The sequence below is a fragment of the Phycodurus eques genome, chromosome 8 (assembly GCF_024500275.1).
Source record: "Phycodurus eques isolate BA_2022a chromosome 8, UOR_Pequ_1.1, whole genome shotgun sequence".
Classification (NCBI taxonomy): domain Eukaryota; kingdom Metazoa; phylum Chordata; class Actinopteri; order Syngnathiformes; family Syngnathidae; genus Phycodurus; species Phycodurus eques.
This window is the reverse complement of record NC_084532.1, coordinates 16,784,369-16,809,652: the sequence shown is the minus strand read 5'-3', so window position 1 is coordinate 16,809,652 and position 25,284 is coordinate 16,784,369. Positions and strand designations below refer to the sequence as shown.

The following is a 25,284-nucleotide window of genomic DNA, read 5'->3' as shown; positions in this document are numbered from 1 at the left end:
GCCAACTTTTGAGGCACTAAGACAGCTGATTTTTAGATTTATGAAAATGTCAATCAAAAGTGATCATTACTATTTTCCTAAAAAGACGGGATTTTAGGGTACAAACAGTGCTTGAATTTAAAATCTAATAAACTAAACTGCTCTAGCTTCATTTTGTCGAATACTGTACTGAACTTCACACTAAATTGCTAAAACTGCGGAAGCTGCGAACTTTCCTATCCGTATTCCCGAAGAAAGTTACGTCCCGTTTGTTTCTACGTAGTAGTGGCGTGAGGCAGTGTGACGCTGTGTCAGTATCGGCAGTCGAGGGAGGCTTAAAGAGACATCTTGGCAACTGGAGAACAAGAGGGGAAAAAAAATAAACGATTCACACGTACGGAGAGCCATGACTTCGACTGCCCGTCGATAGCTTAAGTCTAAAGGTAATTCCACACGCTTTGCTGTGGGCGTAAAAGCTCCTTCCCAATGGTTGTTCCTCGAGGAAAGCGCCTCGCTGTACGTGAACGTTTCGTGTGCTAGTTTGGCCAACCGCTAACGTTAGCATGTGAGCTAAAGAGAGCCCTGGCTGCCGCTGGTGTACATCTCGCTCGTTAGGATTAAGGAGTTGCCCGGCAGTGGTCGGTGCTATGCCAATGACGGCAAAATGTATTTAGAACTAAACTGTCAGACTAAATGGTGATGGATCGGACTGAAAGTGTACAACAGTCGTTACAATCTATAAGAATTAAGGAAGTGACAGTGTTATTCATTTGTTATTAGTCATTTACTAACCAGATTGTCGTAGTTTCGGCGTTGTCAATCAATGAATAATTTGTGCGTTGCCTTCTTCCTACTTTTTATGACTCGGTTCGCTTACTGTTAGTTTGTGTTAATATATTTTATATTCGTGTTGCTATATTAGCGCTGGCTAACATTAGCTGTTTTTTTAGGCGTAGGGCCAAGAGGAGCGGTGTTTTTTTTTTTTTTTTTTTATATAGATGTGCTAACTAGGTTAGCATTCGTCAACTTTGTAATATTTAGTAACTACCAGTATACATCCGCTTTGGATGAGGTGCTAGTTGTTCACCCGACTTATGTTTATGCAGCGCAAGCCAACACAGCGATATACATCAAATCGCTGAACGAATGAACGCTATTATGCTAACTGGCTAAATAACGCCAGGATGTCCTGAGAGTATCTGGCCTTGTCCTCCAACTAGCAAGTGTTAGTCTCCGTTTATTTTCGAAGAAATGTATCGCTGCTTCTTGTATTTAATGTCGACATCATCGCCGTCATAAGCAATATACTGCGGTATTTAGTTCAGGAAATAGTTATCTGTGGAACTAAACAAAAGTAACGTTAAATGACACCTTGTGTTAGCTAGCTAGTTGTTAGCTAGCATTAACCAAGTACGAAAGGCACGCATTTTACATCGCCATCACAAAACAATCTACTGATTGATGTGGGCTGTATTGATTAATATCATTTTAGGCTTTCGCTTTGTTGTGGTGACAATAATCACACCGAATAATTTTTTTTAAAACCATAGCTACACTGGGAGAACTGACGGTAAAGCTACTAGCCATGATTTAGACATCTTCTGTCTGTTTTACCTCTACAAGGTCTAAAATGTAAACCTATTCATAATTGGAATTCACATATACAGTATCCAACTTTTTAAACAACATTTCACAATTGTGATGATTTAGCATGTATCCTCTAATGGCTTTCAGTCACCTTGTTTATCGTACTTGTGCTCTCGTGACCAGGTGGCTAGTCTCTTAATTTTCTACAATATGGATCACCAAACAGTATATGTTTACTGACTGGATATCCACTTGTTTTCAGAGCGTATAGTCTAAAATATAATGTAAATGCAATGCCTTTTCAGACAAGTCCTCTACTATTTTGGTGTGTGCCTTCCGCTTTTGAAAGTATTTTTGGCAATATTCTGTAACCTTGCCTCTAATTGGAAACCGCTTTATTAACACTCTTGTATTGTCATGTGGCAAATTGAACCATTTTAGAGTAACAAAAAAGTGTAAGTATTATCGAAGCAGGTTTTTTTTTATGTGGGTGCCTTGAGCTCATTATGTAGTTAAAATTGATATTGTGTTCTTTTTACTTTTTCACTTTTGGATAATTAAACATGCCTGAGTCAATATGACCCAGGAACACTATTGCTGTTCCTGAGAAATGAACATGACAGGAGGCTTAAACCTATTTGTGCAGACCATTAAAATGTCACTTGTGTGAGTCAATGCTACATGTTCAGCATACACGTTTTAGAGGATGTTGTATATTTATGTTGTAATATTTATTCTTGGCCATTTTGGCCAATCGTCACTGTATCCAATACCTGTATATACTTATTATTGATCTATGTAAGTGCTTTCCCATTGATAAGAGTAGTTGCCAATTACCTGCTCTCTTCTACTCATATACTCATACAGCGTTCAGTAGAGCAGATTTGGATGCAGGGTTGAAGTTACACTGTCAAATAAAATAAAAATTATGTTCGTTATTGACAGCTGTGCCTGCAACGGATTGATTTTTACACCACATGCTTGTTGCTTAACTGAATAAATCTAATTAAAATGGTTTTGATTTTGACCATTCAAATTGATTTTTTTTCACGAGTCATTGTTGTGAATATCTGTTTATATTAATAGATTTTGGTTTTGTATTTATCTTGTACCATTAGCGCAAGATCTCATTAAACGAACAGTAGTAAGGAAAAGTACAATTCCACTCTCCAAATGCCTTTGAAGAAGAAGATTCGAAGAACAAATCACTGCTGTGTATTGTTTGCTCAAGTATATCATTGTAATTATAGAATTGGCACGTTCATCTCACCTTCAATTAGATGGCATGTTGAGTTGACCTTAATGCTTTAAAACTTGAATTTTAATGTTTTACAATTTGAATCTGTCCTCATTGTTAAGTCATGACTGAGTTTAGTATTTAGTTTAGGCTAAGGTTTGTAATATAATGCCATAATATTGACATACAAATCTGACAATTTAACCTTTGCCATGAGAATGCATGCTTCGTCAATGATTAATTAAATATCCTACAGAATTTTACTGACAATCGGCGACCCTATAAAATATATCTGAGAGCCATATTTGACCCCAAAGTTTGAGGCACATTTGTTATAGGTCAGACTGGGAAGTATGACCTAAGTTATGAACTCAATTTATTCTTTTGCTTCTTTTGCAGGCATCAAGGGGACATAAAACGAAATCCGTTACCTATTCATCTCATCGCTGTTTGCTCTCCGGGTCGCTCTGTGTCTTGACCCTACAACATGGATAGCATCCACTGTATCACTGAGGGCTGACCACAAGGAATGAGGAACCCCAAGGGATGTTCCCAAGTGGCCTTGTGGATGCAATAGCTGGCTTTTGGAGTGCTTTTTTATGATTTATACTGTATGTGTCTGTGTGTGGGCACATTCTAGCACCCCCTGCCTCGTCTCCTGTCGGGACCGTAATTCTGTTCGACTGGAGCTGCAGTGACGAAGAATTAAGAAGGCAACACAGGAGGACGCAGGATTAGATACATTTACCTTTTTCCGCCACCACAGTTTTAAAAGCAACACCTTTCCTCTGTCCATTGAGATTTGTCTCCCTCCCCCCTTCCTAAAGCTTCCTCTGCCATTGTTACTGGATCTTCTATGGTTTGCATGGCTGGAGAATAACCGTGGAGAGGCCAGGGTATCATAAGCTTATGGATTTTGACAAGAGAGGGGGCAAGGGAGAGACAGAGGAAGGGAAAAAAATGTCTAAGACGGCAGGTAGCAGGACTGGACATGGGGGCCGGAGTTCTGGGACCAATTCTGGAGTTCTTATGGTTGGCCCAAACTTCCGTGTTGGTAAAAAGATTGGCTGCGGGAATTTTGGAGAGCTGCGCCTTGGAAAAAACCTGTATACCAACGAATATGTGGCGATCAAATTGGTAAGCGCACACTCTCATTTAACACAGCATTGATGTTGTAGCTCCTCCTTTGTCAGTTTTTGTCAAACCTAATCCACAATGGTTGTTTAGTGATTATCAACTAGTTAAAACTGAATTGGGTAACTGCTCAAAGGGATAATTTGGGAGTCTGAACAAAGCAGTGCATTGTATTGGTCTACCACTTTATTCCATTAGAACCAATAGTCATTGTAGTGTGAAAAAGCTATGGCTGTACCAGGAAGTGGTGTGCATCTATTCTCATGGAATGACAACTATCTAACGTAGCTACCTTTACTCCTGAATTTTTAAAATTCAGGAATGAAATATACATGATACAAGTTTTTAATAAGAAAATAAGAATAAGAAATTGTGTCTGTAAAGTTATTTTAACAGGTTTATAACCAGAGCTGTTATATTGGTATTCAGTGTTTTCTTTGGGTTTTTATTGTTGGGCACTGACTAGACACAGCCAGACATTGACTAAATCAGACATTTGCTTTGCACACACTCTTTTCTCATCTCACTGCTTGTTGTGTACTGATATTTGGGTGACATTTGCCAGCTGGTATGATCAATCCTGATAATACATTAATGAAAGCAAAGCCCAAGTCTAACTCAAGTTAAGTAGTCATTACAAAAGATATTGGTGACTTGGCGTCATTTCCACCACAGCTCCACTGGTCTCTGTATGATTATTCTTACATTTGTATATCCCAGGGAGGTCATTATCTCTGAATGGGCATCCACTAAAGGCTTTGTGAACCACATGAAGGCAGAGGTTAGAAAACGGCTGTAATTGCAGTTCTCTCTTCTGAAATCTTACGTTGCGCTTACTGCCTCTACCCTTGCCTGTGAACCCTCCCATCTGTTCTGGTATTTTTATCCCCATGGTGTCCAGCTATATCTGGGTATGGCATTAAGGCAATACCATTACTCCATGATTCTTGTGCCCACTGTATCTAGTGTTCTTTTACACATGATAGTAGGTGGGCAGTTAAATACATAAATTTTCAGCATTCACCAGAAGAGTAGAAAAACAACTCATTGGAAAATTTAACACGAGTATTGCTCGGCCTGATATAAAAGGGCCGCCCACTCCTGACCAGTTGTCTTTCTACATGTTTATGTCCATCCCTGATCTCACAGGTCTGAGTGCCACACTGCTTGTCAAGTCAGTATCTATCTTAGTGTCCTCTTTGCTATAAGATCTGAACAACTGATGACTCCAGTACTGTAGCGTTTACTTCTTTGTCACCCACTTAAGCTGTTAATATTGCCTAACCACAGATAGTAATCTATGAGTAGCTATCCATATATCCCCTCACACGAGCAGTCTTTCTCTTTTCAAGGCAAGTAGCACATACAGGCTTCTGTTCGTCTGTCTCAGCTGGCTTGGTAATAGCGGGAGTATGGGAATAAATGTAAGAGTTTAAGAAAATGTTTCACCATTTTGCTGGCATATCGGTAGTGTGCAGTACTCTGTTGTTTGTGCAAAAAGGCATCTGAAACAGGATTAATTTTAATATGCCCACACTTTGTCAAACCTTTGTTTAAGAATTCCATCTAAAATCACAAACTGAGGCATGAAGAGGAACTTTTGCAATGTATAAATTAGATGATATAAAAGTGTTGTTTGACAAATTATGAAGCAGTGTTGTAAAATCTTAGTACAAAAGCAGCTTGTAAAACTCTTATGAGGAAGTGTATCAGCTATTTCACAGGTGAATGGTCTATGAGCTGATCAATAGGGAAGTTCTTCAATCTGAGTACTTCTTTAAACTCATTTGAAGTAATCTATTGTATTGAATGTTAGATAGCAGGCTTTGAAGGATAACACTTGGTTTTCCCAGTGTGCGTAGCCCCTTTTACACAGATATCCACTATATTCTGCATTAGGGCCTTAACATCTGGTGTGTGTCTTTGCCTTTTACACAGAATCAATTGAAGTCAGGATATTGCCATAAATGTAGCCACTGTCACACAGTGATACGTCATCCCGCAATCAGATAATTTGTCCCTCCATCTTGAGCAGCATAACAAAACAAAACAGAAAATAGAAAAATCCTGGCAGTGTAAAAGGCCCTAATGTTTTGCTAAGGACTGGTAACACCAAAGAGGACTGTGGAGTTGGCATTGTAAACCCTGATCTGGCTTCCATTTCTGCCACTGGCTGGGTAGGCAAGATGATGATAGCTATGTCAATGTATAACAACATATCAGCACAACACAGTAACCTCGAGCTATGCGATCATATAACAATATGTATCATAGATACGATATAAAACGTCTATCGAACAAAATAATCCTATATCGTTAGATTTACCTTGCTGCAACTGAGGTAATCTGTAATTTCTTTTCCTCTGCCTTGTTTTTACTGTATAAATGGTAGGCATACTTTGTTATTTGAAGGACTGTGTTGTATTTATTTTGCACTGTACTGCATTCCTTGAAAATGTATGGTTCCACCAGATATTTCGAATGGTGTTTATTTGGCCGCTGGGTATTTGTTTTTATCTGAATAATCCTTGAGTCATTTAATTGTGTGGTCTATACAAAATATGTATTTTATAAATAGAGAAAAGATCCCAGAAAATTACCATTAGTTTCATGTAATTTTAAGGAAGCATATGTCAGTATATACGTCATTATCGGGATATAGAATTACCAATACTGTATTGGGATTATATAAAATTTTGTCATTTTGTCGTTTGTGTTTCTTCAATTCCACTCATGTTGTTGCATGGTAGTGGCCAGTCTATGTCAAACAATCAACGGGCAGCAGTCAAGCATCTCCCTACTGTTGCACTATTGCAAAAAAAATGGGTGCTGAAAAGTGACGTGCGTCTCAGTTATGGCAATGAGTGGAAAAAATAATGGACCAAACTGAACCAAATTAATGATTGGTGAAAACAGCTATACTTGCAGATCAAGACCGGTGCCTACATCTACCTGAGACAACCATGCATGCCAGAATTACCTCTTTGACCAAATTATACCAGACCTGAGAAATAGAGTAACCTCTTCTGAGCCCGTGTTAATGTTGAAATGAAAAGCAAGAGACAAGTGGAAACTGCTGTGCTCTGAAAGGTTGTCTTTGTTATAGCAGGCCTCGTCGACACACAGTGGGTCAGTATGTGGTTTAGCTGGGTGCTTTCTTACACTGACTGAATGCCTGTGAGATGGTGACAGGACTGTATATCCATTTACGTATGTACACTGCAGGCTCAACTCACAGGGAGATCCCAGTCCCTTAAAGAAAACACCAACATGTAATGTCAGCTGTCATGGTCTCCTGTAGAAGCTATTGCTAAACCTTATGTATTTAAATGGCCTTGGTTACTGGTGATGTGAAAACATGAACAGAGAAATTTCCATCTAATTGCCATTTCTTTTAAGTATTCAAGTTTCTAAAAACATTATTTTGGTTTATTGAACTTATTGGTTCTAACATGAGAGTAGTACTCTATACAGGATTGATCATTTACATCAGAGACTTACTTTGTACATAAAAATAACTCATTACCTTATATATGTTTTGGCCAAAGAAGGGTCAATAAAATAGAAGTGTTCCTGAGTCACAAATTTAATAAAAAAATGTCAGTCCTGGCTCATGCTGCACTAAACCTAGTCTCCCAACCTGATTTGTGACCTTCTCAGTAAATAAACAGATATTCATTTGATCCAGAATCTAATGAAACAGAATACAAGCGCTGCACCAAAAATGAGAACTTAAGATAGGACTGTGTGATGAATATATTTAATAATTTGAGTTTCTAAAAACTAAGATATAAATATATATATTTTTAAGAGTCTTCCATAGTTCAAAGTGCATCCCCATGGACGGACAGGCATTGCAACTTTTATGCCCACCCCCCGCCCACCTCACTTTTACGACCCCCCCCCAGCCCCGTGCCTTTTTTTCACTGACTTTTTTTTGTGACAGATAAGCACAAGCTGAATAATTTTCAGTTTGTTTTCCGTATGACAAGAAAGGAGTCTGGTGTGAGTTACTCATGGAGTTAATAGTGCTGCACATTTCCAAAGACATGGTGCCCATTTATATGTTGCAAAAGTCATTATTTATCAACAGTTTGGAAACTTCGAACTAGTGGGGCACTGAATTTTTGGCCACCGAAAATCTTCGGACGAAAATGGCACGCAAGGGCATTTTGGTTTCGGAATCAAGTTTTTAGACGCAAAACAAAATGGCTGAAGCACTGTGGTCAGCACACGCTTCTATGGGTAAAGCTTAGAAGCCAACGACGAGGTGGTGTGTTCCGTGGGGGTCTGTCTCAATCCCACTGTTTCGCGGCTGCGACAGTCCATCAATTTCTTAAATGTCGTAATTAGGGTTGGGTGATAATAAAACGATAAAAAAAAAAACTGTTTATATCAAAATACCTTTTCCTTGATAAACATATGAGAGGCGGTGAGCTAAACACGTAGCTCTGGGCAGTCAAATAGATGTCAGCCATGACTTCACAGTTTCCCTCCGAAGATGAGGCTATTTTGACAAGAGAAGTCACTCAATGTTGATTGTGTGGCAGTATCTCCAAAGTGGCGTGGAGCAAATTAAGCCGATGTGCAAGGTATGTCAGCGGTTGGTGATATAATAAACAGACAACACCTCGAACCTGTTTCATCATTTGGGCAAGTACCACCAAGTAATTATGTGGAAAGCATGAAAATGAGAGCTGAGTCTGCACAGCCTGCCATTGCTGCCAGCAAAGGTTGAAAATAGCCAAAACCCATGAAAATACAGGCAGTGTCCTGGAGACGTCCAAAATAGAGCCACTAATGTTCAATAATTACTACATTGTAATATAAAATGAAAACGAGCCAAGAATTTTATTGAAATAAATAGGAAAAATAACTGATAATTTTTGTAACTATCTGCTGGACTAGTTTGCTGTTATTTTGTATTTTTATACATTTGTTATACTGTTGCGTAACATTAAAAAAAAATTATAATCTAATCTTTTTAACTTTTTTTCATTTACTGCATATGTTAATTAAATGTTGGAACTATTCTAGTTTTTTTTAGTTTTGTGAACAGATACTTTAAAACTGTCAGTTTAAAAACAATATAAAATCGAAATAATAATAGCGATTGGATGATTTGAAAAAAATAGATTGTGATAATTTTTTTTACCATACTGCCCAGCCCTAGGTTAGTACACAGTCGTAGCCATAAATGCAATTTTACTAATAATTGGCGGCATAATTTAATTCTGTTTTTGGTTTCGGCCAAGAATTTTTAATTTTGGTGCATCGCTACTTTTAACCCAAGCTATTTGCCTTCAAGCCCAAATGTTTTGCTGAGGTTGCCTTGCCTCACCTGTACAAATCTCCATGATAAAACAGCATTCGAGAGATGGAGTGGGTGCGATGTTCCTGACATATGGACCACCCGAGCCATGCAATTTAACAGTTAATTTACATTATGTTAAATTGTTGAATTTCTAAAATCTTACACATATTAAGCGGCATCATGTTTACATACATTTATAGACAAAAGTGACATTATTTTGCAAGAGGAAGCGCTTATTTTGACATCCGTAGAGAAGAGAATATATATTTCCATTATTTCTGTGGAATTGGATGCAAATTAAGTCAGAGGAAAAACACTTTCAAAGTTTGTTTGGTATACTATCAGGAGAAATAAAGCAAATTCCAGGAGAGAAAAAACAAGAAGCAAAACTTGGTTTGTATAATGTCATTATTCAGTTTTTTTCTAGACACAAAGGGGAAAAATAAATAAAATGAATACAATTGGGAATCAGATTTTGTGAAAAAAAGAAAAAAAAATGACATTTTTTATTTTAAGGCCGTGTTGCCAGGCCCTTCTTATAGATTAATCACCAGAATGGAAGTCACAGACCTCTACCAAGACTGAATTCTTTCAAATTTTATTTTGTCTGTCTTGTCTTGTTGGCTGTTGTTAGTTACTTCCTGGATCATGGAGTGTTGTATTATCCGACTATTGTGAAATAAAACATGTCAATATGTTCCCTGTGATTAATTGGCGATTAGCGTTTTACACAAAGTTTTCTGGCATGGACTCCAGCACTCCATAAGCAACAGAAAATGAATGGCTTATACAGTTTCTTTAGTGCATCTCTCTGGGCACTGCCAACGCTGTGTAATGACAGGCTACTGTGTATTGGTGAAGTTGTGGTTGATTTATTTCCCTATTATGTGAACTACAACAGGCAGGTGCAAATGCCTGTTGCATGATCAAAAAGATATATGTAAAATAATCAGTTGTGTTAGCAGAAGGTGTTGAGCAGTTGAGTGAAATGGCAGATGGAGTAAAGCTAGTCCATCAGTCTACTCGTGTAATATTTGTAATATGACCAGATTACGGCGGCATGGTAGCCGACTGGTTAGAGCGTCTGCCTCACAGTTCTGAGGACCGGGGTTCAATCCCCGGACCCACCTGTGTGGAGTTTGCATGTTTTCCCCGTGCCTGCATGGGTTTTCTCCGGGCACTCCGGTTTCCTCTCACATCCCAAAAACATGCATGAGTTGGAGACTCTAAATTGCCCGTAGGTGTGAATGTGAGTGCGAATGGTTGTTTGTTTGTATGTGCCCTGCGATTGGCTGGCAACCAGTTCAGGGTGTACCCCGCCTCCTGCCCGATGATAGCTGGGATAGGCTCTAGCACGCCCGCGACCTTAGTGAGGAGAAGTGGCTCAGAAAATGGATTGATGGATGAACATATTACATTGTATATGGTCAGTAAAAGTGTACTTCCGTCTGATTATATGCAGCTAGGTGAGGCTGACTAAAAATGCAGAAGTTTAAGAAAAAGAAAGAAAAAGAAGAAGAAACCATGCCAGTTGCTTTAAATAGGACATATATGAACATTTTGACTTTTTAATATGCAAATAGTTGGGTCTCTGGAGTGCCTGCCCACCCATCAAGCATGAAATTAGACATCCATCTTTTGCTATCTGCCTATTTCAGAAAATGTGTCTGTGATCAAGACCTCCTACACTTCGTAATTTACAGAATAAATACCACACACTACATTGAGTTTCTCTCAGAATGACATTTTATGCTATGGCGGGTGAAGATCCACGGCCACTTTCAAGCGACGGCTGGAGTCAGGCTGCTGGACTACAATGTTTGAAACAACATCATGCAGAGAAAGGGACAATCATTCAGAAACACCCACATTCCTGGGGCGTATCCAATTCTGATGGTATACTAACCTTGAGCAAAAATATGGCCCTATCATGGTTAGGGATGCATATCATTAAGATTTTAACTTTATTTTACTACTGCTCTTAAACGATACTGTTAACTGAGCCGGTACTTTAACGATATTCTTACCCAGCAGCAGTATATAGGGCACGGTGTCCAGTCGCAGCGTATCCATCTCTAGCAGGCTGATAAAAAGACATCTTGTCTCCTCTAATGCTGTTGCAGTGAAGCAGTGTTAGTCAGGGTCCGACATTAAGCCTTTTTGAGTGGTGGCCCTGTGGCCAGAACCGATACTGGCCCAGTATGTATATTCATGATATAATACGATGAGTTTCAATGATTATTTCACATTTAACATCTTTATACTGTATTATTTAAGCTCTTAAGAAAATATTACTTCTGTGTACTCTGTTTTGGATGTAAAAAAAAAAAAAAAAAAAGCAAGAACATCTTTATTGTATTTATTTATGAACTTACGCTGAACCGACACAGGCCCATCGTACCACCATTCAGGGCGGACCATGGTGTTGGTATATTTTCTGAATTCTGGATCTTGGGGGAAAGACATCAAGAATAAGTTTAAAACAAAAAAACTTTTGATTACACCAAAGTCTAATTAACTGACTCGGAACTATGGCCTGACAGCAAAACCAAAAGTATTTTACCAGATAATGACTCTTGCCAGTTATTTACTGGATCACGGTTCTGAGATGGATTAAGGTGTTTTATCCAACTCTTCTGACTGCCTCCCACTGAAGCGTGATTAACGGCTCGTTTCAGTCTAGCTCAGGAGGTTACATCTGGCTGCTATGAGGGAGTTGTCGCAGAACTGTAAAGGAATCAGAATCATCTTTATTTGCCAAGTATGTCCAAAAAACACACAAGGAATTTGTCTCCGGTAATTGGAGCCGCTCTAGTATGACAACAGACAGTCAATTGACAGAGAACACTTTTGGGACATAAAGACATTGAGAAAAACAGTCACTGAGCAATAAAGGGTTGCTAGTTATCTGGTAATGCCGGTACATTTTTTAAAATTTGTTTTATTTTTTTGACAATTGTGCAAAAAGATGCAGTGTCCTCTAGCACTTAGAGCAGTTCGAATGACTAATATTGCAACAGTCCGGCGCAATGACCATTGCGCAAAGGGCGCCGAGACTTCAAGCGAGTAGTACGATAGTCTGGGACAATGTTGATTGTGCAAATGTTGCAGATACTCCTCAGTCAGTGTGCAAATGGAGCAGATGCTACTCTGGCATGAGTTGCCAGTATTGGTCAACAACAGATATGCAAATAGTGCAGCGTGGTGAGACTACTACAGTGAGTGTACGAGTAATAGACAGAAATGTGACAACAAACTCAAGACAAACAATTGCCAGCATGTTGCAATGGAATTGTAGGTTAGGTGTTTAAGAAGTTGATTGCAAGAGGGAAGAAGCTGTTGGAATGTCTGCTAGTTCTAGTTTGCATTGATCGGTAGCGCCTACCTGAGGGAAGGAGCTGGAAGAGCTGGTGACCGGGATGTGGAGGGTCCTAGAGGATTTTGCACGCTCTTGTCTTAGTTCTGGCAGCGTGCAAGTCCTCAAGGGTGGGTAGTGGGGTACCGACAATCCTTTCAGCAGTTTTGATTGTCCGTTGCAGTCGGAGTTTGTCCTTTTTTGTAGCAGCACCAAACCAGACTGTGATGGAAGAACACAGGACTGATTCGATGAGCGCTGTGTAGAACTGCCTCACCAGCTCCCGTGGCAGGCTGTGCTTTCTCAGAAGCCGCAAGAAGTACATCCTCTGCTGGGCCTTTTTGAGGACGGAGTTGATGTTGATCGCCCACTTCAGGTCCTGAGAGACTGTAATTCCCAGGACCTTGAAGGTCTCGACAGGGTTCACACAAGGCAGCTGGACAGCGTGAGGGGTAGCTGTGGCGAAGTATGCCTCCTGAAGTCCATGATCATCTCTACAGTCTTGAACGTGTTCAGCTCCAGGTTGTGTCGGTCACACCACAGCTCCAGCCGCTCTGCTTCCTGTCGATATGCAGACTCGTCACCGTCCTTGATGAGGCCGATGACAGTGGTGTCATCTGCAAACTTCAGGAGTTTGACAGCCGGGTGCGTTGAGGTGCAGTCGTTCGTGTAGAGAGAGAAGAGCAGCAGAGAGAGGACACAACCTTGGGGCGTCCCAGTGCTGATGCTGCGCATGAATCGGGTGGCCTCCCCCAGCCTCACCTGCTGTGTCCTGCCCGTCAGGAAGCTGTAAATCCACTGGCAGATGGGAGGTGAGACGCTGAGCTGGAGAAGCTTGGAGGAAAGGAGTTCAGGGATAATGGTGTTGAACGCTGAGCTGAAGTCCACAAACAGGATCCTGCACTGTTGAGGTGTTCTAGGATGAAGTGCAGTAAAGCTCTGTCAGCATGTTTGATACAATTTAAAGTGACATTTTGACAATTTAAGGTCTTTGCTGCTTTGTTTGAGCACATTGGCCAGGTTGAATGAATTAATACTATCATGTAAAAACCCACCTTCAGTCAACTAGCTAATCTGCTAATGAATCAGTAGCCAGCAGCAGCACACTGGCTGTGTCCAAAATCATTCACTCACTCACTACTCCCCATGTAGGGTTGTACTGAGTGATGCACTGAAATGAAAATTCTTGAACGAACCCAAAAAATGAAACTCAGAAACCCAGGGACGAGAGCCAAAACACCTTTAAGAAATTCTCAATCAATCAATGAAACTTTATTTGTAAGCGCTTTTCATACAAAAAATGCAACACAAAGTGCTTTACATTAAAATTAAAATAAATCAAACCTGCCAATTATTAATTACAAAAGTATGCCAATTATTAGTAAAATAGCATTTATGGCTATGACTTCAGAGCTGCCAACCTATAGAAATTCACTTCCGGAACATTTTTAATTTCCATACTTTTAAAATTGTCAAGAACATTACTGCGGGACAGTTATTTCAGTACACAGACACTATACGGCGCTCTGTTGATGACGTCACAACCGTTGGAAAAGTAGGCTGTTGCGGTGGGTAAAAAACAACAACTGCTGCACATTAAAATATACTGTTACTGTACATTGCTATAAAAATGCCAACAATCAAAGCTTGGTTGGAAACATTACTTGCATTTATACAAAAAAATTCACTCCCGTCTGCGATGCATAAAGTCCCGCTATTCTTTTACTACTACTTCTCTGAAGACTCAATGCATTATGGTATATCATGACTTGGTGAGTGACCATTGGTTGGTCACTACTTTTTGTTATGCTTTTTGGAAAATTTTGACTGCACTATATAGGGCACTGAATTTGATCACTAAGCATTCGGACACCACTACAAAATGGTGTAACCACTACATATTGAGTGATTTCGGACACAGTAAAGTAACTGTGTTTACATATTGCTTTGACAGTGATGTAGTTAGTAATTTTCTATATAGTAACATACATTACCACTAAGTTTTATTTATCTTAGAAACAGTTTTTGTCCTTTGGTATAACTGACAACAAAATTTGAATGGACTCAGTCAGCAGTTAACACATTAATGGCCATGTGTGAACAATAGCATAATTGTATGAACGTTAATTACTGCCACTGCACTATATTATTCTTCCTGATGGGAGAAGGCTGTATTAAAAGGCGCAGTCTCAGTTACGGGGTCTATTTCTGTATTTAACATACACAAGGCGCACCGTATTATTGGGGGGGAACAGCTGGGGAACAGTTCTCCATCAAACATGCCCTCTCGTCATTGTCGGAGTTGGGCCACCTCGCCTTGTTTCCGCGGAAACTCGGCTTTGTCTTCTTGACTTGGCGAAGCTCGTTTTCCTGCTTCCTCCACTTGCGAACCATGAATTCGTTGAATTTGAATTCTCTTGCGGCTGCTCGATTCCCATGTTCCTCCGCGTAACTGATAGCTTGCGGTTTAAACTGTGCTTTGTAAGCGTGTCTCTTCGTAGGTGCCATTTTCGGGGGTCCTTAGCCAAACCGATGATGTTTTGCACAATGCACATACCGGCACTATATACATACTGGGGGCGTGCCTTTAGGGTCCTCTTTCACGCGCACCCTTCTCCCTTTAATGTCCGCATGCTGTCCTCAGTCACGTCCGCCTTTCCTCTATATAAGCAGCGTGTCGGTATGAAATGCTCCCAGTCAGCCAAGCGGAGCGCTCATCAGAAGTCACACAACAACATTTACAGATTTTGGAACTCTGTGCACACACAGGGCACGCCGCATTATAAGGCGCCCCCGTCCATTTTGGAGAAAATATAAGACTTTTAAGTGCGCCTTATGGTCGTGAAAATACGGCACCTATTTCATAGCCACCAAAATCATGCTAACAATGATATTTCTCTGGTGCCCTCTCAATGTAACGCCCTTAAACAATGGCTTTTCACTGCCTGACATTGACACAGTGGTCATTTTTAGTCTGGTTTAGATGTAGTATGTCTTGGCCTATGTAATAAACAGAACCAAACTAAAGTCATCAACAAAACGGGAATTCTAGTGGAGCTGCGCTTTGGCCCAGTATCAGCCTGAATCTGTGTCGGTAGTTCTTGTGTGTGTTACCGGTAAATCTGAAATGAAACAGGAGACGTGCTGGACACTGTCCAGCTGTTGTTCTGTGACACCACTCTCTTCAGAACACTCTCTCTCAACTGTAGACACTGCTCTTGTCAGGAAAACCTATCCCACTGGAACAAAATGCACACATGCATATCTCCGGGATCTTCATTCGTTTGAACTGTCCAGTCAGCAGATCATTTATACTTGTCCTAAGGCTTCTGATTAAAGATGGTCTTTGTTGACATTTGAGTAGTTCTCGACAGTTGAGTCACATTGCGAAATGTGTATTGTTAAATGGTTTACTGGGAGTCATGCAAAGGTCAATCTATTTTGGGGCTAATACATAATGTTGGTTCTATTGCATGCATGTCACACATTGGCATATGTTTTCACACTTAGATACACTCTTTTCTATTGATAAATTGCTAAAATGTAATGCTACAGTATTAACAACTTATTGTAAAATAACATCATTCTAGATGTTTCTTCTACTGTAGCAAAGACTGTTTGAAAATGTGCCCTGTTACTGATGTTTTCGAACTGATGATTACAATGGAACTGCCCATTACCCTATACTTTGGTGTACTGTATTCTATATTGATTTTTTTGCTGTATTTATTTTGAAATACAGCTACAGATTGGATGTTTAATTTCCTTAGGGTGTTCCTGTTTGCTGCTTTTTTACACTGTGTGAAAGCTCAACATGAAATGTATTAAGATTAACAGTTATTTTGTAGAATGTATGGGTTAGTAAGAAAATATGTAGTTTGCTGTCTAGTTGCAGAGGTCATTTCTGGTCGTTCTCTACTGTGATTGAGCAGCTATCAGATTTAGCCTGCATGACATGAAAAATTGGTTAATCCTTGAAAGATTATTGTTGATTTTCTAACCATACAAGTCTGTCCGAGACTACCGCGGTTAAAATACTGAAAACGCTCCATAATCTCTGATGACATAATCATGTATTTGTACGAGCTTCAAGTGTTTACTCTAAGAGGGATCCTTGAAATGGTGTATAACGTGTCATGGAACACATCATCCCAGATCTGTTGTACAAGCTTTTATCCTTCTAGAGCAGGGGTGTCTAACTCATTTTTGTCGTGGGCCACATTGTAGTTACGGTTTCCCTCAGAGGGCCGTTATGACTGTCAAACCATAAAAATGTTTAATCACCTCATAATTCTTTTTTGTGTGTCCTGTTCGGCTGTAACAGCCTGACAGCCGAATCACCTCATCATATTATTACACCCAACATTTATAAACTAGTTTTGGAATCAGAAATCAAGGGTAATGGGTTTTTCAACTATTGTTCATATTTGGTAACACACACACATGCTTGCAATATCGCAATGATATTTACGAAATATGACAATTTGAAATCTTTGTTACAGATTTTAACAAGAATCATGGAAGTTGACACACATGATTAGCCTTCGCGTGCCACATAAAATCATGTGGCGGGCCGGATCTGGCCCGCGGACCTTGATTTTGACACCCTGTATTCTTAAGCAATATTCGTTGGCATGACTTATAACAAATCAGTAAGCTTTTTAACTATATGAACAGCAACCAGTGTTACTCTGCTGTTATTATTTTCTGTATGCGCGTGTTGCTGCAGTTTTTGATCTAACTTTTTTAGTCAGTTATTTTTTCCTCTGTGTTGTCTGTCCGTCTTCTATACCAATAAGCATGAATGTGCTTGTGATCCACAACCCATCAGGTGATATCCATCCATCCATCCATCCTTTTTTGAGCCGCTTCTCCTCACTAGGGTCGCGGGCGTGCTGGAGCCTATCCCAGCGATCCTCGGGCAGAAGGCAGGGTACACCCTGAACTGGTTGCCAGCCAATCGCAGGGCACATACAAACAAACAACCATTCGCACTCACATTCACACCTACGGGCAAGTTAGAGTTGTCAATTAACCTACCATGCATGTTTTTGGGATGTGGGAGGAAACCGGAGTGCCCGGAGAAAAGCCACACAGGCACGGACGGGGAGAACATGCAAACTCCACACAGGCGGGGTCCTCAGGACTGTGAGGCAGATGCTCTAACTAGTCGTTCACTGTGCCGCCGCCTCAGGTGATATAGAGCTAAAATATGCTGGTACCCTTAGTGAAAGTCTTATCTTGGCCAAAATCACAAATTTACTTTGAGCAAACCTGCTGTGGTGTGGAACAGCTGAGCTGGATAGGTTAGTGCAGCAGCAGGTCAGACAGGGAAGGGCCCTTCTGGCCTGTTGGTCAGCTGCCCTGGACACAGGCCAGCATTCTTGGTGTAATACTGCTCTCTTATTGACACGCTACAGAGTAACCAAAGAATACTCTGGTATTGGATAACTTTAAAGGGACATTCAAATAGCATTAGTATGGAAAAATTATAATCCATTCAGAAAACAGCCAAATGTCAAGGATAACTGGATAGTTAATACGTCACTGCATATCATAGCAAGCCCTAAGCAAAAGAGAAAATTGGCCCGGAAGGACTTTGTGCAAGACTGGAATGACATCAGAGCAACCTGGACACTTTGTTTCTGACATCATTACCCCATAATTGCAGTGTTTGGACTGAATGAAGTAATAATTCAACCATTCCAAGTGAGCAACATATTTTTGCGGTAATGCTATTTTGCTCACAAACCCAAGGGGGCATATTTGTTTAAGATATGCCATGATGTATTGACCTGCATTGATTCCTCCCCTGCAATGACATTATTCAAATAGTTTTGCTTTGTTTGTTTGTTTGTTTTTTTATTTCTCCTGAAACCAAAACACAGGCTTTTATACAACCCCAATTCCAATGAAGTTGGGATGTTGTGTTAAACACACACAAAAAAAACAGAATATACTGTTTGATTGTTGATAGATTTTTAGGTGTTGTCTTAGTTTTCCATGTCTTTTTGCACGTCCCTTTCTTCATGTGTTCAGTACTTTTTCACTGTCATTTCACATTTGTACACAACTTAATTTCTGAGCTTATTTCTTCTACTTTCTTTGTATGTACGGATTACTTTGGTTGTGCCCAACATATGGTTAAATGTTCAGGTCAATAGCTCGTTAGGAAGTATATTTATTTATTTATTTATTTATTTCTTCAGAAAACGGAGACGTGTTAAATACTTATTTCAGCTGCTCAATATGAACAACAGGTATCTCACATGAACAGCAGCTATCCATCCATCCATTTTACATACTGCTTCTCCTCACTAGGGTTGCGGGTGTGCTGGAGCCTATCCCACCTGAGTCTGGGCGAGAGAAAATTTGACTCGAGGTTCTTTATAACCAGTATCAATATCCAACCTATGAACTAAAAGGTGTCTCGACCTAACCCAATTGACTTAATATTCATTCATTAATGTTTCAGCTAAAAGTTAAATATAGCATTGTTAAAGTAGTTATTTGGGACTGTTTCATGTCAAATGGTTTATATGTGCAAGTTTTAACTAGACTTCCTGTTTTAAGCTTGTGGCCTTTTATTTTGGAGGGTACGCACCGGAACTCAGCATTTTGGCACAAAAAGTAACTTCACATGGCAATCGGGGATTTATTATTATTATTTTTTAATGTTTTATGTTTATTTTTTAAATGGATCAAACCAAATGCTATAAAACACTGATTTCTTTTCCTGCGCACCAATGTGGCACAAGGTTAGTGTTTGTGATACAGGAAGTCCTCGAGTTACGACGCACTCGACCTACGATGTTTCGAATTTACGACGCCCATTCCTCGTCCGCCATTTTGTCCCAGCACCATAGTGTTTCTGCTTAGCTAGTGCATAGTGGTTGTCTGTTTTTGTGTGGCGGGAGTATCTTTGCCTTTTTCGCCCTCCTTTTTTCACACTCTCAGCAGTAATGATAAGTACAGCATCTTATTATTTTATTTTAATGTATTTTAGTTTCTTTATACGAAGTGTTAACCTTTCCTGCTACGGTCACCTGACCGTGGTAGGGAGACGCAGGGGTTAAATCCCTTCTCTCGTTGCACAGCCAACAATAAAGGCACGAAGCACCGATTTTCTGCTTTAATGGCTTTATTAGCTCCTCTGCACATTCAACGTCAACGGGTCCTCCGCTAATCGCTACTCTTCCCCGGTCGCCGTCACTACACTTGCTACTGTACACACTCGCACCGACGCGTACTCCTTCCTCCTTCATAGTCCCACTGGACGACGCCTGCGCAGTCCCGTCACTCACACGTCAACGCATACGCCCACACACACTGAGCTTGCTGTCACAATCACGTGGGACAATACCCGTAACAGAAGTATTTCGCCGTAAATTTCAACTTTAACGGTGAAATCCAACTTACGCGGAAAATCTTGTTACGTTGCCAGCGTAGGAACGGAACTCGTTCGTAAATCGAGGACTTCCTGTACTGTGAGACAACGTTTGTGGATTTTGTCCCAATTCATTGTCAATTTTAGCCCAATGTTAAGCTTTTTATTTATTTTTTTTTACCATCGGTGCTTACGTTGGTGTAAAGACTAAAATAAAAGCGAAAAACCATAAGTGCAAGCAACCGTTTATACCTTGTTAGCGTCTCAATGTTGGCATAGACCTATTTTGTTTCGCTCACCCAGTTGAATGAGAGTTGTTCACTGAAACTCCACGCGGTGTAGGCTGAGGCTCGGGTGGGAGCACGTCAGACGCTACACATCGTGAAAGCCTCCTTTGCACAATATAATCTTATTCCAAGTGTTGCACTGAGGCAACTGGTCATTAATATTAACAAAGTTAAAGACACACTTTTGTTCGCCGCCGCCTTTGGGCACAAGCACGTCTTCGTGCGTATTCCTTTCCGTTGGTTTTCACCGCTTCTTTGTTGATTTTCACCACTTCGTCGTGGTGGGCGGAGTGTAGGCATGTCCAACCCTACTCACTAGGGTCGCGAGCGTGCTGGAGCCTATCTCAGCTATCTTCGGGCGAGAGGCGGGGCACACTCTGACGTGGTCGCCAGCCAATCACAGGGCACATAGACACAACCAACCATTCGCACTCACATTCACTCCTGCAGACAATTTAGACTCTTCAATCAACCATACCACGCATGTTTTTGGGATGTGGGAGTTACGTCGCCAGCGTAGGAACGGAACTTGTTCGTAAATCGAAGACTTCCTGTACTGTGAGACAACGTTTGTAGATTTTGTCCCAATTCATTGTCAATTTTAACCCAATGTTAAGCTTTTTATTTATTTTTTTGCCATCGGTGCTTATGTTGGTGTAAAGACTAAAATAAAAGCGAAAAACCATAAGTGCAAAAGTGTAAGCAACCTTTATACCTTGGTAGCGTCTCAATGTTGGCATAGACATATTTTATTGTTTCGCTCACCCAGTTGACTGAGAGTTGATTTGACTGAAGCTCCTCAAGGTGTAGGCTGTGGCACGGGGGGTCAGACTCTACACATAGTGAAAGCCTCCCTTCCACAATATAATCTTATTCCAAGTGAGGCAACTGTTCATTAATATTAACAAACAAAGTTAAAGACACACTTTTGTTCGCCGCCGCCGTTGGGCACAAGCACGTCTTCGTGCGTATTCTTTTTCGTTGGTTTTCGCCGTTTCTTTGTTGATTTTCACCACTTCGTCGTGGTGGGCGGACTGTAGGCATCGAAACTGGGAACCAAAATGTTTAAATTTGAACGGTTCCGGGAGAACCAGAACGTTAGTCCTGGTTCCAATCGATTCTCGATGTCCAACCCTACTCACTAGGTCGCGAGCGTGCTGCAGCCTATTTCAGCTATCTTCGGGCGAGAGGCTGGGCACACTCTGACGTGGTCGCCAGCCAATCACAGGGCACATAGAAACAACCAACCAGTCGCACTCACATTCACTCCTGCAGACAATTTAGACTCTTCAGTCAACCCTACCATGCATGTTTTTGGGATGTGGGAGGAAACTGGAGTACCCGGAGAAAACCCACGCAGCACTGCGAGAACATGCAAACTCCACAGAGGCGGTGCCAGGATTTTAAACACCTCTGAAAATATCAGAACGATAGCCCAAATATTATAGACTTTATGGACCAAAAGTATGTTCCTTTTTTTCTAGTGAGGGTCTGTGGAGAGGAAAACGCCTAAACATTCATAAAATAAAAAATATCACCCAGCCCTATGATGTATTAATTAAAATGTAGCGCGCAATCCTATTTTCTTGCATTTTGTGGCATTTGACAGCATCACCTTTTGGCGTCATGCAATTTTGATGCGTTTTATGTGTTGCTGATTTCCAAATAAAAGCTGGCTTTTCAAATTCAATGTTTTATTTTATTTTTGACTTTTTAAAATTAAAAATATTTTTGTTTTGTTTTGTTTTTCGTAGTCATGCTTGATGCATCATTGCTTATTATTGGACACAGGCAATATGAAAGCATAAAGTATTCTAGCATTCATGCAACGAAATAACACAAAACCAAAAAGCAGCTGGAAATGTTGTCGTCTGTTTATGATATGACAATGGTATTCGAGAATTCAACAATACACATACGTGACGAACCAGTAAAAGAGGACCAGGGTGGATCTTTTATTGGTTCGTCACGTATGTATTGTTGAACACCAACGAGCTGACATGGTGGGACATTTCCAGTTTCCCATCAGATTGGGATGATTGAACCTAGGCTTGTCACGATAATCACTATACAGACTTATCGTTCGATAATTAAAATGAACATGATAGCTTTTCCGGACTCGATAAATTGTCATTGTTGTGGTGAGCCGGCGTGCGGACCACACAGTGAGCCGACAGAGTTGGGCGGCTGTGTCATTAGCACACATTAGTACACTCTTCACGGTGTTGGCTCTGTCCAATAAGGAGGGACCGAAAAATATGCACACATTAGAATTTCAGTTGTAGTTTTTTTTCCCGCTTTAAGCCCTCTGATATTGAACTTTCATTTGATAACTTGTAACAAACTTTGAGGAAAAAAATATATTTTTTGCAAAGGATCACGGTTAAATGACAAACCAATTCCATTTGTCTCGCTTGTGTAACTGCTATGTCAGAACATGGCCCTCCTTTCCTTCCATCCTGTGAGTAGATCACAAATGTGATATTTGCAAGTTCTGAGAAAAATCCGTCAAAAAACAAAGTTGTACATCAGACATTCACAGCTTGGCTTTGATCATTTACACAACCATAGTTTAGTCCATCTGCTGGAAATAGAGATGATTCTTCAGTAGGCTACATAAAGCTGCCATAAGCCTCTGTTTCCTATTGTAAGCTGTTTTAAATGGTTCTTTAATGTAGTGCCATCTGGTTTGACCCATCATTTATATATTTGTTGTCCATGTTCATGGTGTGCGTGTTTGTGTGTGTGTTTGTGTGTGTGTGTGTCAGGGGTGTGTGGGGGTGGGGGGGTTTCATACAAGCAGAGCAGTTGCTTGCTACGCCTCTCAAGCCTGTCACATGTCTTCATCCCACAGGCTTGCACTCATCTACATTACTCGCTCTGCCCTGCTCACAGTTTATGCTGTCCCTTTTGGGACTCTTATGCATGGTCAGAAAGCCTCTGGATATTTCTCTGGTTGCCATGATGTGCAAGCGTGACGTTTTTTAGATCAACCACTAATTATGTATATTTAGTATTTTTCCTGTTTAAAAGTATTGTTTTTATGTGTTGGGAAAGGTATATTTAAATAATTCTGTGACTGAAGCCTAAACTAAAAATACATAATTTAGTTTGAATATACAAGAAGAAATACTCATGTTTCACCGCCTTGAGCGGGACATACTTGGTGTGCAGATCCTACGTCTTGACAAGGCAGCAGAAGAGAAAATGCTCCTAATTTGATTAAGGCATAATTGAGTGAATGTGAGCGCTTAACAGCCTTCAGTTTTCCTTCAATTTAATTTAAAATCAGAAATACATCTGAAATTACATGTACTTGAATAATAACTTTGATTTGCTTTTAGTAAGATATTTCAACTTTTTTTATTCATTTGTATATAAAAAGGGAGGCCTCGATTTAAAAAAAAAATAAAATAAAAGAAAATTAAAAAAAAAAAGAAAATCTTGTTTATTGCTTATACAATGTCACACTGTAATTAGGCTTTACACGATCAGGATTTTTGGTGCCGATCAGCGAGTTTAAAAAAACTGATCCGATCACAAGATGGAGCAGTATGTTTATTTAAATGACTTGTTCATTTACTGTATTTACTTGTGTACTTAATTGCTCAAAACATTATATATACAATAAATAATGTATCTTTGTTCATCTATTTATGCCAGTGAGGCATAGTGACAGACAGAACAAATGAATGGATTAGATGGCAGGAAGTACATACAGTAATTAATGTATCAATTTTTCGTGACTATTTTGTTTGTTGGTGTGCCGTGAGATTTTTTTATGGTAAAATATGTGCCTTGGCTCCTTAAAGGCTGGAAATCACTGCTCTAGTCAGATCATGTATTCTAAGCAGTCAGGTCAAACCAACATTACAACATGACAGAAATAATGGGTGCTAACTTACTGGAATTAAATTACTTTGTCATTAAATTACTTCACACACACCAAAACTTTAGAGCATGATTCGACAGAAAGCCTGCATGTTCGCTTACAACCGTTAGTGCTAGCACTAGCTTGTGAGGTTACATACCATTTTGTTGCCTGCTTGCACGCGGTATCGTATTAAAACTACATGAACTTACCTCAAACAAGCCTTAAACGACTGTCCTCTCCCGAGCACCAATGACCACCAACACACCTTTCCCCCCATTTTGTTCTTATAAACACACGATGCGATCATTATTGTTGTCGTTGCCATGGTAACGAGTGTATCCGGTTGCATTTGAGTTGACAAGATGAAGCCCAGTGATTGTAAAAAATGGGATGTGGTGGTATCGGCATACAAGATTCGATTTCAATAGTCTGACATAGTGCAATTGTGAAAGACCAAATGTGTCTTGTCGTCTGATCCAGGCATTTTGTGTTGTCTGTCTCAAATGTGTTGTCTGTCCCACACCGCCAACGTTTTTTTTTTTAAATAACTTTATTGATGGTCCGATATACTACGTCAAAAGACACGCGACAAGGCTAAAAATAACCTAGCTTTTGGATTCAAATATCCTGTACATGATGGCGACACGGAGTAAATGTCTTTTGCGGATTGATCGGATCGGCGAATTATGACATTAAAGCCGATCGGCATAAAATGGTCATTTTCGGCCGTTAGAGTAAAGTCTAACTGTAATATAGGAGTTAGTAATTATTTTTGTTTGTCCAAGGAAAAATTGTTGTATATAAAGTACCTACATAGATCCCTACAGTAGTCATGAAGTCTGCTGGTATGTAAAGATTTGTTGTTACAGCAGCATAATGCAGGTGGCAATTTAAGTCTGACATACATTACATCGAACATTGGTGAGAATTTCATAGCTGTTTTCTGGTCTTTCTAAATCACTGAAGTCACTTGACTTTGACACTTGACACTGTTCATGTATGGATCATGTGCATAGTAATAAGACGTACCCCATATTAATATGCGTTTTTCACTGGCTTTATTGTGATTTGTCTTTTGCAGATATCAGAGGACAGACCAGGTCTTCCCTGTAGTGTAGGGCACTCATTGA

At 40.1% G+C, this 25,284-nt stretch overlaps 1 protein-coding gene across 4 annotated transcripts in view; it reads left to right on the top strand.

Annotated features, from left to right (window-relative positions):
- The first annotated feature begins 279 nt into the window (after positions 1–279).
- csnk1g2b (casein kinase 1, gamma 2b) overlaps positions 280–25,284 on the top strand; it is a 48,898-nt gene continuing 23,893 nt past the window's right edge. For all 4 annotated transcript variants that reach the window (XM_061684682.1, XM_061684679.1, XM_061684681.1 and 1 more), the window contains exons 1-2: positions 280–422; positions 3,203–3,940. In XM_061684682.1, coding sequence (XP_061540666.1) covers positions 3,713–3,940 — 228 coding nt within the window. In that variant the 5' untranslated portion in view covers positions 280–422; positions 3,203–3,712. The remainder of the gene's footprint in view (positions 423–3,202; positions 3,941–25,284) is intronic.